This window comes from Lutjanus erythropterus, chromosome 17 (assembly GCF_056507025.1).
Source record: "Lutjanus erythropterus isolate fLutEry1 chromosome 17, fLutEry1.hap2, whole genome shotgun sequence".
NCBI classification, from domain to species: Eukaryota; Metazoa; Chordata; class Actinopteri; order Lutjaniformes; family Lutjanidae; genus Lutjanus; species Lutjanus erythropterus.
Window position 1 is genome coordinate 28,938,176 of NC_139333.1, and position 12,666 is coordinate 28,950,841.

The 12,666-nt window shown below is 39.8% G+C and overlaps 1 protein-coding gene across 1 annotated transcript; it reads left to right on the forward strand.

Annotated features, from left to right (window-relative positions):
• The first annotated feature begins 1,897 nt into the window (after positions 1–1,897).
• On the forward strand, positions 1,898–11,974 carry LOC146312419 (pre-mRNA splicing regulator USH1G-like). Its single transcript, XM_084741525.1, has 4 exons — positions 1,898–2,252; positions 7,789–8,236; positions 8,538–9,361; positions 11,326–11,974. Exons 1-3 carry the CDS (start codon positions 2,089–2,091, stop codon positions 9,357–9,359), a joined length of 1,434 nt encoding a protein of 477 aa, XP_084597651.1. The 5' UTR covers positions 1,898–2,088; the 3' UTR covers positions 9,360–9,361; positions 11,326–11,974.
• Positions 11,975–12,666: the final 692 nt, after the last annotated feature.

The window sequence follows — 12,666 nt, forward strand, 5'->3', positions numbered from 1 at the left end:
CTCTGCCCTTCAGAGAGAACCCTTGTGGAACCCTTATTTCTCAGAGTGTACATCAAAAACGACACACCTTTCATAAGAAAAGCGACAGGTATCATGTTTACTTTTCATGTTGACCTTTTTTCCACTTGAACAAAGTTTGTTTTGTTGCTCCAAATGACGCAGCCTTGTTTTTTGTTTTTTTTTTGTTCTTAAAGTCAGTGCCTTTACTTTTGTAATTTACTTTGAAAGGGTTTATCAGCTGGGCTCGGTGCCATGTGTGTCACTGTTTGCGTACAGTCAACACCAGGAACTGACCTATAAGTGTAACTTTACTCTTATCACTGCAGAGTGGCGAGTAGCAGCTTAATGGTTCAGTCAAATCTGATAACGAGCTGCAGCTGAGTTTCTCTCTCTAATGTAGGGGAACAAATAGCTGGTTTTGCATGTTTCAGACAAGCTGAAACAAGCTGAGTGTACTTTTATTTTCATCACAGATTTGCCTTTTGAGAACTATGTCTTTATTATTTTCCTCCTGTTTCAGACAGCTGGTGTTTTCCATTCATATCCGTCCTGAATGGAAAACAATCAGAAGACTCATAAAAGTTGTTTGAGTCATATTATCCATCGCAGCTTTGTGTTTGGTCAGAGTTACAGTATCTTTTAATCAGTATCTTTTATTGCAACCACAGGGCACGCACATTTAAAGGGACAGTTCACCCTAAAATAAAAAAATGCATATTTCTCCTCTTACCTGTGGAGCCAGCTAGATAGTTTTGGTTTGAATTGCCAGGTTTTGTTTACTCAAGATAATCTACAGATACTGGTGTGAGCAGTTTCATAGAGGAACTGTTTTCTTTCTACTGAACTATCGTGTCACAGTGCAAGCTAGCTCAGTGGTGCTAACGTTACAGCTCACTCGAAGAAGACGTCATTAACATGTCTAAGAAATCCATAATTAGCCATTGCTAGCTTGTTGCTAATTTTGGGAAAATACAAAATACTTCAGATACATCAGAGAGTAAGGAAGAAAGTTGGCGCATGTGATTAAAAGCAACATGAATAAAACTTTAATACGTTACAACTTTAATACATTATCTCGTTCATAAACATGATTTCTACCTGAGTTGTGTTAGGTAGATTTTCAGCAGCCATAATGGTTGTTTAACAGTGAAGACTACAACTCCCTAGTGGTGGAACTGACATACTGTGTGTCAGCAGCTAGCTAACCAACTACTTTAGCTTGACATAAGCACATCTAATGGTTATCTAATGTTCTGTTTAATTGAATATGCTAACTGTAACCAGAATAAATGTAACTGACCCTTCCTAAGTCCCGCCCTTTTTCGCTCTGTGCTCCAATATCAGTTCTAACTAGCCAGCAGATCAATCTGATCTGCATCAACTGTCATGTAGCTAGTTAACTAGCTAGTCTATATTAATTGTTAGCTACCAGGGGACAGTTGTAACACATTAAATTTCTCCAGTTCTCACAGTGTTAGAATTGTCACATGATCTAAAGTAAGCACCTTGTTTGTCTGTGTTAACAAACTTAGAAAATGAGCATATTTCACTGAATTTAAAATCATTTTAACACAATTGCCTGGTCTGCAAAAATAAAAATAGACCTTTTCCTTTAATGTAGACAGTGAAAATAATTTGACCCATATACAAAAAAAGTAACATTATTAGATACTAAGAAATGCTGAGAAGCTCAATTTAAAAAAAAAGTTAAGTAATAAAAGACAGAACAATAATAATAATCAGATAAAATATACGGTAATAGAATAAATGGTGTATTTACAAAATAAATAAATACACCATAATTTAAAAAAAAAATCATGAAAACATAATAAATAACAAACAAGTATAGAAGCAATGAAAAGCCGCGAGGAGGAGGTCTAATCATCTTAGCCCCGCCCCTCTCTGACAACCAGCACGCCTCGTGTTCGTCTCCTAGCAACCAGCCTGTCAGCCCCGCAGCTCCCTGCCTTTCCAGGCCGCCCGCCCGTCCACACACGCCTCGTCCCGGACTAAAAGTTGCCTAAATAACAGGGCAAACCCTCCGGACCCTCGATGGAACCGAACTCAGAGTGAGCCGAGGGCGTCGCCATGAACGACCGGTACCACCGGGCGGCCCGGGACGGCTACCTGGACGTGCTGAAGGAGGCCACACGGAAGGAGCTGAACGCACCGGACGAGGATGGGATGACACCGACCCTATGGGCCGCTTACCACGGCAACCTGGAGGCGCTCCGGCTCATCGTGGGGAGAGGGTGAGTCCACAGAGACCAGAGACCAGAGACCAGGGATCAGGGTCTGGATAAGTTTCTGTCTCATCAGCAACTTATTTCATCCAGGAGCGAAGGTTTTTTATCTCAATAAACAGTAAGAGTAAAGTCATTTCAACTGTTTTGTCAATGTGTCAAGATTTAGTTTGATTCATCAGACATTTCAATGAACCGGTGCCTTTTCAGTCTCCATGACAAAACATGCATGAATATGAATGAAAAGTATCTTTACAATACATTATATTATAAAGCAAATTATCATGTACTTTGTTCTATTAGCCATTTGAAGATACACAATGCAAAACCTTAATAAAAACTACCCAGGACGCTGAAAATATAAGGTTTTAGTCTAATAATACAGTTCATAATCATTTGGTCTAAAAACAACGACAACACATTTTAGTGATGTTTCCAGGTTTTCACTCAGTCCTGGTGCCCTGGCAGGTCTCACCATGTAAATATCTGGGACTTTACACGTGGTCAACAAGAACTAACAACAATAACCAAGACTAAAAATAAATATTCTTTCTAAATTTTATCTGTTTCTGATCATATTCTAATTATGGATGAGAATGTCAATCTCATCAGTCCTGTTACCTAAATTATTTCTGAGATGTTATGATGTTTTTCTTTTCAAGATTATTTTACAAACCAGTTGAAGGTGCTGACTGTTCTCATGCATTTAGTATTGATGCTAAATGGCTACATGTTTATGTATTTGCTAATGCTATGCTAAAAACTCATGTCCTGTCACAAAACTTCACAATGCTCATCTAGAAACCTTGTGAAAAGTAGATAAAACGACATGAACGACTATTACACATTTTCAATAGTAAATCATGTGTGTTAATTGATACAGTACCGAAAAAATAAATAGGTTTAATTTTTAAGTTTCAACATGTAAATGACACTAATTTGGCAAAATGAAGGTTTGACAATTTACTCAGTTTCTTCAAGTTTTCTGAAAGAAGTCGATTTTTTCCATTTCAATCACAAACGTCACTTATTTTAAGCAGAAGAACTTTCATCACTATAATCAAGTCAGAACACAGAAAAGTTGCAACAATTAGTTGAATAATCAGCGAGTTGTCAACTATTAAATTAATTAATCTTGGGCTTTGATCAACATTTTCCACCATTTTCTAACATTTTACAGACCAAACAACTAATAATGATAGACGGCAAATCAACAACCCTAAATCCTCATGCCTGGCCTTAATAATAGTAATAATGATAATGACGATGATAATAATAATAATAATGATAATAATAATAAAAATAATAATAATAATAATAATAAATCACCTGTCACTGCTTCACAAAGTGCTTCACAAACAATAATGATGTAAATTAAGCAGGAGAAAAATGAAATACAACACTACCATCACAAATAAATAAAAAAGATAAAAGATAAAATACTGAATAAAAATACATGTAAGGTACACATAGTACTCTTCCATAAAGGTGTTGCCACACCGGTGTAAACTGTTAAGAATCTTCCAGGTTAAAAAAAAATAGACATGTTTGCCTTTATTTGTTGTGTATTATAACTTTACCTCAGTGACTGTGTCTGCTCATATTAGCCTGAATATAAAACCGTGTCCGTGCCTCCGTCACTGATCTAATCAGTGCAGCTGCAGATGGAGGTCTGTACATTTTAACTGCCTGATTACAGAGAAAGGTCACTGCAGCAGGATATCAAACATGTAACATAAACACACACAGTCTATAGTGAGGAGCTCAATAACTTTAAATTTAATCTCACAGATGTATGTGGCTCAGGCTAATCCATTACATAGCAGATCAGCAACTATAATCTGATTCAGTTACAATACAGAGGCCATTTTTATTCAGATCAGTTACTGAAACTGATGAAGGATTTGATCTGAGCGCCTCGCTCACACTGGGCGTTCGTTGAGTGTTTGTAAGAGAAAACTGAGATAATTCTGAAAGGCTCGAGGAGTAAGTCTATATTCTGCTGAGATAAGTTGTATCAGAGGAGTCTTTTGTTCGAGGTTTAGCAGACAGACAAAACAGCCTTTCAAGAATATTTACTGCCTGTTGTCTGAGGCAGCAGTGTGTCACGGTGCTGGTGGCAGGTTTATAAGGCGAGCAGTAAAGAGGAGGACAGTTCAGTTTGATGCTGCGGAGCGAGTGCAGACACAGGAAAGGTCACGGTGATGGATAGAGCGTCTTCTTCATACGAGCGTCCCTGCAGGATGTGCTGCAGAGTGGACGTGAAGCAGAGAAAGACGACTAGAGCTGAGCTGCAGATCAGAGTTCACAGCAGAAGGTAAATGAAAGAGGAAGAGATTTTACATACATTTCGCAGAATATGGTTCACTTTTCTGATTTATTTTATTTCTTTTTAATTATTTGTCCTGCAAATATTTTCCAACAAAACCTTTTATTTATTTGACAAAAAACAAACTTCTCAAGTAGCTGAAGTGGTTGTCAAGTAAGAAACCTGAAAATAAAGTGGTCCAAGGTGATGTCTTTTACATCCTGTTTGGTCAGTCCAAACCCACAATATTCAGTTTAATATGATACAAAACAGAGAAAAGCACTAAATATTTGTATTTGAGAGGCAGAAAATGGCCATTTTCTGCCATGAATTGAAACACTGAATGAAAAATTGCTTCAACAATCAATCGATTAACAAAATAGTTGGGAATTATTTTTTTTGTAGGGCAGGATTACCAGCTTGGCAACACAGGCAACTGTCCCAGAGCCCAGGGGCCACTTAGGCACAACATAAGATCAAACTGTTCCTTCATTGTTACCTGATAAAAAATACCCTGTCTTTAAGAGGAGACATATAGAAAATGTAGTGTTAAAGCACCTGAACACCTGACCACAGATCCTCTCTGTGTAACATCAAATATTTAAAATAAATAAGCAACAATAAAAGTAAAAAGACAAACATCTGATGGTTTTATTTACTAAAGGGATAGTTCACCCAAAATGAAAATTCAGTCTAGTTAGTCCACAAAACACTGCTGGAGGGAAAAATAAGTACTGGATATATTAAATTCTGGCAGATGCTATTAGCAGCCAGGTGTAGGGATGTGCACATTTAGTTGGCTTTATGATTAAATGTCGCCACCCTCGCTAGTCAGAACCAGAAATACTCGTTGGTTAAACTATTTATTTGCTGCTAGCACTGCTAACATTATCCACACACATTGGCTCCAGGTAAACAACGTCATTTAGCCCCACATTCTGTGATCCTGTCTTCAGTCTGAAAAGATGAAGCATGTAGTGAGTTGTTGTTGTTATGTTTTGTAAGATAATGTGCAGTGTTTGCAGGGTGCAAAATGACACACATTTCAGCAACATTTAAAATGTGATTCGGTGATTGTAGACTGGAAATGGCTTCAAATGGCTCTTAATACACGCTGTATTTTTCTAGACAGTGTTTAACATGATCAGTTAATTAATTGTGATCAGTTTGAGCTGTTTTCCGAGTGCTTTCTTACCGTTAGACCAGCTGACTGGTCTAAATTACAGTTTGCCTTTAATCAGCAGAGAAATTCATCAGGAACATCCCTACCCAGGTGTCAGTAACCTAACAATGCTGTTTGCAGCCAGTGTGGCTATTTGCACCTGCATGGCAGACGAATGTTGATCTCCTCTCCTCTCTGTTGCTTAAACTGAAGTAAACTGTGATTGAAAGCTGAAAATAATAAAAATTCCTTCACATTACATTGGACACTGGACATTACATTCCAATCTCCTGGGTGGATGTCCAGTGTTTGACCCGTTCATCCATCACATCCTCCTCCCTACTTGGATTGTGTCACTCTCTGTAGCTAAACAAGGGGACTGGATGTAAATAATCAGATAGTTTTTCTGTGACTATTCTCACCTGGGTCCAAGTAGACACTGAAGACAAGATGAAGAAAAGTGAGGGGATCACCTAAAAAGTCAGTATGCCTCGTCGTCTGGGGATTATAAATGTTTGTACAAAACTTCATGTGAGTTCGTCCGGCAGTCTGGATCAAAGTATGGAGCCGACTGACATTCTCATCTCTAGTACCGGTTGGTTTCCGGGTCTTTGGGCAAATACTGAAGCGTCATGTGCAGTCTGCTGTGTGACCTGTATTGGATAGAAACAATTAACAGATGGTGGAGACGGTGGGAGGCTCAATGTGCACATTTTGTCCAGAGGAACTTTGAGTTTTCTGTCCTCAGACAGGGCTGCATGTCGGTACGTGTTGCTAGTAAACAGGTGTGAGGTTTGTGTGTCGTCTCTGAGTCAGAGCCGCTGGCAGAGCTGCACATGGTCAAGTTACTATTTGGGACAGTTCGGTGTGATTCGTCCTCGGTGTTACTACAGCGACACATTTCTTGCCTGAACCTTTGGAACCTGATCTGCTTAACTGGCCTTTGCTGACAGGAAACGATACAGGAGTAAAATATGATTCCCCAAATACAAAAATAAACCACATTACTCTGCTAATATTGAAGTTGATCTCTGTACACTTCTTGAGGCCGCTGTCGGGGACTGAAATCAGGGTTCGTGCTGATAAAGGTGGTGACCCTGCGGTGTGTGCTAACAGTGTTTCTGGGTGTCTGCAAAAAAAAGACTTGGTGTGTGGGATTAATAATGCAAAGTCACCTCTGTCATGTTTAACCTGTGGCGCTTCAATTATTGATCAGGGCTCAGCCACAGCCCGGCCATGTGGGAGGAGAGAAAACAGGAAGAGGAGGGACTTCAGTTCAGTATAAACACAGCTCATCCTGGTGTATGTAGTGAGGAAAATGCTACACTATAGTCAATTTAGAACCAAAAACCAAAGTCCAGTGTGTCTTGTTATTTGTTACTGTTGTCAAACACACTATAATTGATCAAAGTATCTCTGACTCTCAACCTGAGGGTCCTTCTCACTGTTCAGGAGATGAAGTGACATAATTTCAGGTCATGTGAGTCGTCTTACTTCCTGACTTTAGTCTGGGGTGTAAGAGGATCAGCAAAGCGAGGTTGAGTTTCTCAGTGAACCTGGGTTAACTTTGCACCATGCCCGACCTCTGCGAGAAAACATCTGTTTGGTGCAGAATATGAAATTAGAAACCTCCGCAGGGTAAATTCATAACACAGCCGTGTCATAATACAGAGCAATCTCGAATATCTTCTGTGAGTGAGACTGCAGTGTGTAAAGGCACTTTTACAGCAGAAGTCAAAGAAGAATAGGCCTACATGTACAGAAAATTAATATGAAATCAGATTCAGGCTTGATAATGAAAGAGCAATACAGTCAGACAGTCAGTCACGTTTCCATATTAGTGTTTTGGACATAAATTGTTATATTTAGTATTTTTCATGACAGTCACTGCAACTTTCAAATGAATAAGGAGGAATATAGTCTGTAGAGTGAGAAAATGTGTGTAGAGAGGACGTCAGGGTAAATGGGTGGGTCAAACACAGGACGTCGTTCTTTAAGATTAGTAGCAGAAAATATTCAAATGAATGTGCGGTTGAGATCCAACATGGCTTCCTGTTTCCTGCTCTGTCTTCCAGAGGTGATCCGGACAAGTGTGACATCTGGGGCAACACACCTCTCCACCTGGCAGCTGCCAACGGCCACCACAACTGCCTGTCCTTCCTGGTGGCTTTCGGTGCCAACGTGTGGTGTCTGGACAATGACTACCACACTCCGCTGGACATGGCCGCCACCAAGGGTCACATGGACTGTGTTCGCTACCTGGACTCCATCGCTGCCAAGCAGATCACCCTCAACCCAAAGCTGGTCAGCAAACTCAAAGACCGGGCGTTCCGCGCCGCAGAGCGCCGGATCAAAGACTGCGCAAAGCTGCAGAAGAAGCACCGAGAACGTATGGAGAGGAAGTTCATGAAGGAGTCAGCAGCTTTAGACAACCTGGATGCTATTAGCTTTTCTAGCTACACCAGCGGGAGCACACTGAGCCGCAAGTTCAACACCGTCACCTCCAACATGCCATACTCGCAGGTGTTTGCTCTTTGACTTTGTGTTAAAGTGGAGTTTATAGATCATGCCTCATTTTTGGGTTAGCTGCTGTTCTATTAGCTCTCAGCTGTCCGCATATTTTCCCAAAAAGAGTTTCTCCCGAATCCTTCCGGGGATTCGAACTGAGGGGAACTTTAGTGTTGATGCATACTGTTGTCTGGCTACAGCTAGCAGAACAGAGAAAAAGGGGGCAAGACTTTGGTTCTCTTCGAGTTGTACTATTTATAGTGTTTAAATTCATTCTAAATTCAATCAATTCTTAATGTCTATACTTTCCTCTCAGGCCACCCTGCATTCCACAGCCAAGGGCAAGGCCAAGATACAGAAGAAGTTGGAGAAAAAGAAGCAGGTTGATGGAACCTTCAAGATCTATGAAGACGGGAGGAAAAGTGTGCGTTCGCTGTCCGGCCTGCAGCTTGGCAACGACGTCATGTTCCTAAAACAGGGCACGTATGCCAACCCCAAGGAGCGGTCGCGCCTCAACATCCGAGACATGTTCCCCCGTGACGATGATGACGAAGCCGACACCATCTCCCGTGCCATGAGCGACCCAGGTCTCCACGAGGCTGCGTATTCGGAAATCAGCGCAGACTCCGGACGTGATTCCCTTTTCACCCGACCTGGGCTCGGCACCATGGTGTTCAGGAGGAACTATATGAGCGGAGGCATGTTTGGTATCGGGGCGCGGGATGAAGGGAGTGTAGCAGGGAGTGAACCTGTGGGTCGGGCACCGAATGTTCGTCTACGGGGACATCTGCCTCGACGCTCGCCCAGCTTTGATGAGGACAGTATTGGCAGTGCCTTGAGCCTGCAAGAAAGAAACCTTCAGGAGTTGCCCTGGGAGGAGACTGATGTTGCGTTGGATCAGGATTTGGAGCCGGAGAACAGTCCTCTGGAGACCTTCCTGGCCTCTCAAAACCTCAGTGAGTTCATGCAGATCTTCAGGAGGGAGAAGATCGACCTGCAGGCTCTGCTGCTTTGTTCAGATCAGGACCTCACCAGCATTCATATCCCTCTTGGCCCCAGGAAGAAACTTCTGGATGCCTGCAAGAGACGTCTGGACACCCTAGAAGAACCAGAGGCCATTGAAGACACTGAACTTTGAAGGTCAGTATTGAGTCACCCACATTTTGTTTTAAATGGGAAGCACCACTGTCCTTTCCTGCCAGATAAACCTTTGTTTTCACACTAAGCTGCTGTTTTTACATGCATCATTTGTGTTGATGACATCACTGGACCGTGAGAACTTTAATAGTTGTGGATGGTCTTTGTTCATGTAACCCTCAATCTGCAGTGAGTCACTAGTTTATTAGTTACACCTATTGGGATTTGTGTAACCGCAAGATATTTTTCTTTAACATTTCGACTGTTACATCAGTGTGATGAAGTTCCTTGATTTGTCGGGTATTTTATTCACTAGATTAGCCAAAAACAGACACTTTCATGCGGTAATCTGTTATAGAGAAAACATTACTTATACAATATGCTATTAGCTTTTCTAGCTACACAGCAGCACACTAAGTTGCTAATGTTGCTAGTGTTGATGCTAATGCGATAGACAACATTTCATTTTAAATGCTAGCAAGTATTTAGCATGTAAACCAGCTAACAAACCTAATATTAATTAAACCTGTATTATTTTTTTTGGGGGGGGGGGCTGTAAACCATGGATGTATTAAGAGATCTGGATTCAGCACTGTAGCCTCGCTGCCAGTTTGTCCCAGTAACCACTAACTGTACTGAAGAAAAAAAAACCCCTGCAAACTGCAAACAAGGTCAGTTGTTACACTTTTTATTATTCTTTTATTAATCCATGAAGAATTTATATTTGCAAAACTTTCTCAGAACCTCAAATGTAAAGTCGTTGAGCTGAGCAGGAATGTGTGGGCTGGGCCTGCTAGACTAACACTGATGAGTGTGTGCAGTGGACCACACAACACAGAAGCAAACCCAGAATCTAGAAAACGTTTTGGCTTATGCACTTGCCAAGCAGTTTTCATTCAAATCAATGGTCTCCATCTTGAGTCAGTTATCCAGTTCTCATAATACATCCATGCTGTAATCACATTATTAAACATCCAGCAGACACAGAGCAACATGAGTAATACTTAAATTTATATATATATATTATATATAAATATAATTTTAAATGTATTGGAGTTGGAGTTGTTGTTTCTGGACATATAATGAGTGTTAAATCCAACATTCTCTCTCTTTTAGCTCAGTTTTTGATCTCCACCAGCTCATGAGGAAATATCTGGCTCTTGAGCTGCTAAATGCTCCATTTTGTTCACCAGAACTTAGTTTGCCAAAAGCAGCCTTTCCCATCTGGTGGTTCCATCTATTACCAGTTTTAATTAACAGATGTATTTATTAAATTTACTTTATAATAATGATAGATATAGCAATCAAAATAAAAATCACATATACTGTTATAGAATATTTATCTGCATTGCCCACTTCTAGCTACACTTGGTTTAATCTAATAAGATCCACAGACCACAGCTTATAAAATGACCACACAACTACATTAACACCAGTCTGACACAATGTCAACAAAACTGATGATGATAAGCTTCATAAAAGAAGGGTTTATCACTCTGCTGTTTATGAACTGCATCATGTTTAACAAGGTGTACCTAATAAATTAGCATCTCACTGTAGACTTTAAGCTCCTGCAATTACATATTACTCCCACATAGATTTTCCCATTTAATTTGACTGATTAGACATCTGCACCAGACCGTGTGGGTGTGTTTAACATCTTTATCACTTCCTTTAAGTTCAGAGTTCAGCCACCAGATCAAACTCCTATCAGGGCTCCACCCAAATTCAATCTGAGCAGAGATCTAATCAGCCAGAATAACTGAAAACACCTGCAAGCAGCAGAGCCTTTTATATATCAAGTTCAACATGACAACACACTTGTTTTACTGGCTAAATGGCACCACCTAGTGGCCAGTGATATAACAAGATGGGATTTTGGAGCTTTGGAGGCCTCGTGAGCCTTTTTAGTTGCATGACACTCATGTTGACATCATATCATAGGTTTTTTTTCTGTTTATTTACAGGATTATCACACAGTAATAATGTTATAGATGTATGATGCTACAGTCAGTGAAGGCAACATGAGATCTCAGCATCTGGCTGGAACTTGGAAAAGAAGTAATTAACATTTTATGGGAAACCTTTTGCCACATATACAAACACACTGTGTCCTGTGTTTGTATTTATTCTGTTTTAGTGAAATGTAACCTGTCTGTTACTGTAACACCTGCTGTCTTTGCATATTGTATTGAGTCATGTACCAATGAATTATTTATGTATTAGTGAATGTATTAACCCTTTTAATATATTGTTTATTATGTCTTCATTGTACAGTTTTCTTACTGTAAACATTTTATTTTACTTTGTGGCACATACAAACAATAATGACTTACTATTTATGGGTGTGTTTTATGAATGAAAATGGCCCCAGAGTGACTGTTACTCTGCAAACGCTGTTGCAACAGTAAAAACAATGGGGTGGTACTGTGTGGTTATGCGAGTGTGTGCTAGATAACACTGTTATCTCAGGTTGCACTGGGGTGTATTTGGTTTCACTGAAGGTCTGTCTGTGCACTTGAGAGTGTGACTGTGCATGAATGTTGGCAAAAGTCTGTTTTTGTATCTGAAGATGTACCTGCAACCATAATGGTCTTTTATTAAAATAAAGTGAAAAATGTGATTGTTTTTTGTGTGAATGGTTTTATTTAAGGAGGGCAAGACATGTAGTCACACCTTTTGCCGTCATTTTTTTTTTCTTGGCCTCTGTACATCACCATCACTCATTTTCCACATTAAATTAAATAAGAAAATGTATAATCTTTAGATTTTTACTTCTCACTTTAATATAAATGGAAGAACAGAATGTGTGTTTGTGACGAGTTGCCCTATAACTGTGTCAGATGTTACCCTATACGCGGTAAATTTTCACATATTTTTTAACAAATAAGAACATGTTTAAAAATAGCATCGTTGGTCTTTTGTTCATATTTTCAAACCATTTTAACAAACTTCCTTTTGTCCTTCCTTACTTCTTTATTTTTGTCCTTATGTTTGCATATTCCCAACAAAAAGTATTTTAGCATTATATTTTACTTAAAGAGTTATTATTCATCCTTTGTTTTTTTCAGCCATTTTGTGGCTACATCATTTATAACAATTATTATTTCTAACACTGTGTGAAGCCGTATAGCAATACATACTTCATGCATAGCAACCACCAACTTTAGCAGCTAGTGGCATTAGCTTCTGGAGGTCGATTGTGCATACTGGGGCAAACTGTCCTGAAAGCACTGAGCCAACTTACCCCGGGGACGTGTGCTATTCATAGCTATTCCACAAATTAGTTTTAGTACAGGACTTTAGTT

What these genes read in the sequence shown, in the direction of transcription:
- LOC146312419 (XM_084741525.1), top strand. Translation starts at nt 2,089, where the DNA reads ATGAACGACCGGTACCACCGGGCGGCCCGGGACGGCTACCTGGACGTG. An exon ending in CGGCTCATCGTGGGGAGAGG is followed by an intron (nt 2,253 to 7,788) that starts GTGAGTCCACAG and finishes TCTGTCTTCCAG; the next exon opens with AGGTGATCCGGACAAGTGTG. An exon ending in CCAACATGCCATACTCGCAG is followed by an intron (nt 8,237 to 8,537) that starts GTGTTTGCTCTT and finishes CTTTCCTCTCAG; the next exon opens with GCCACCCTGCATTCCACAGC.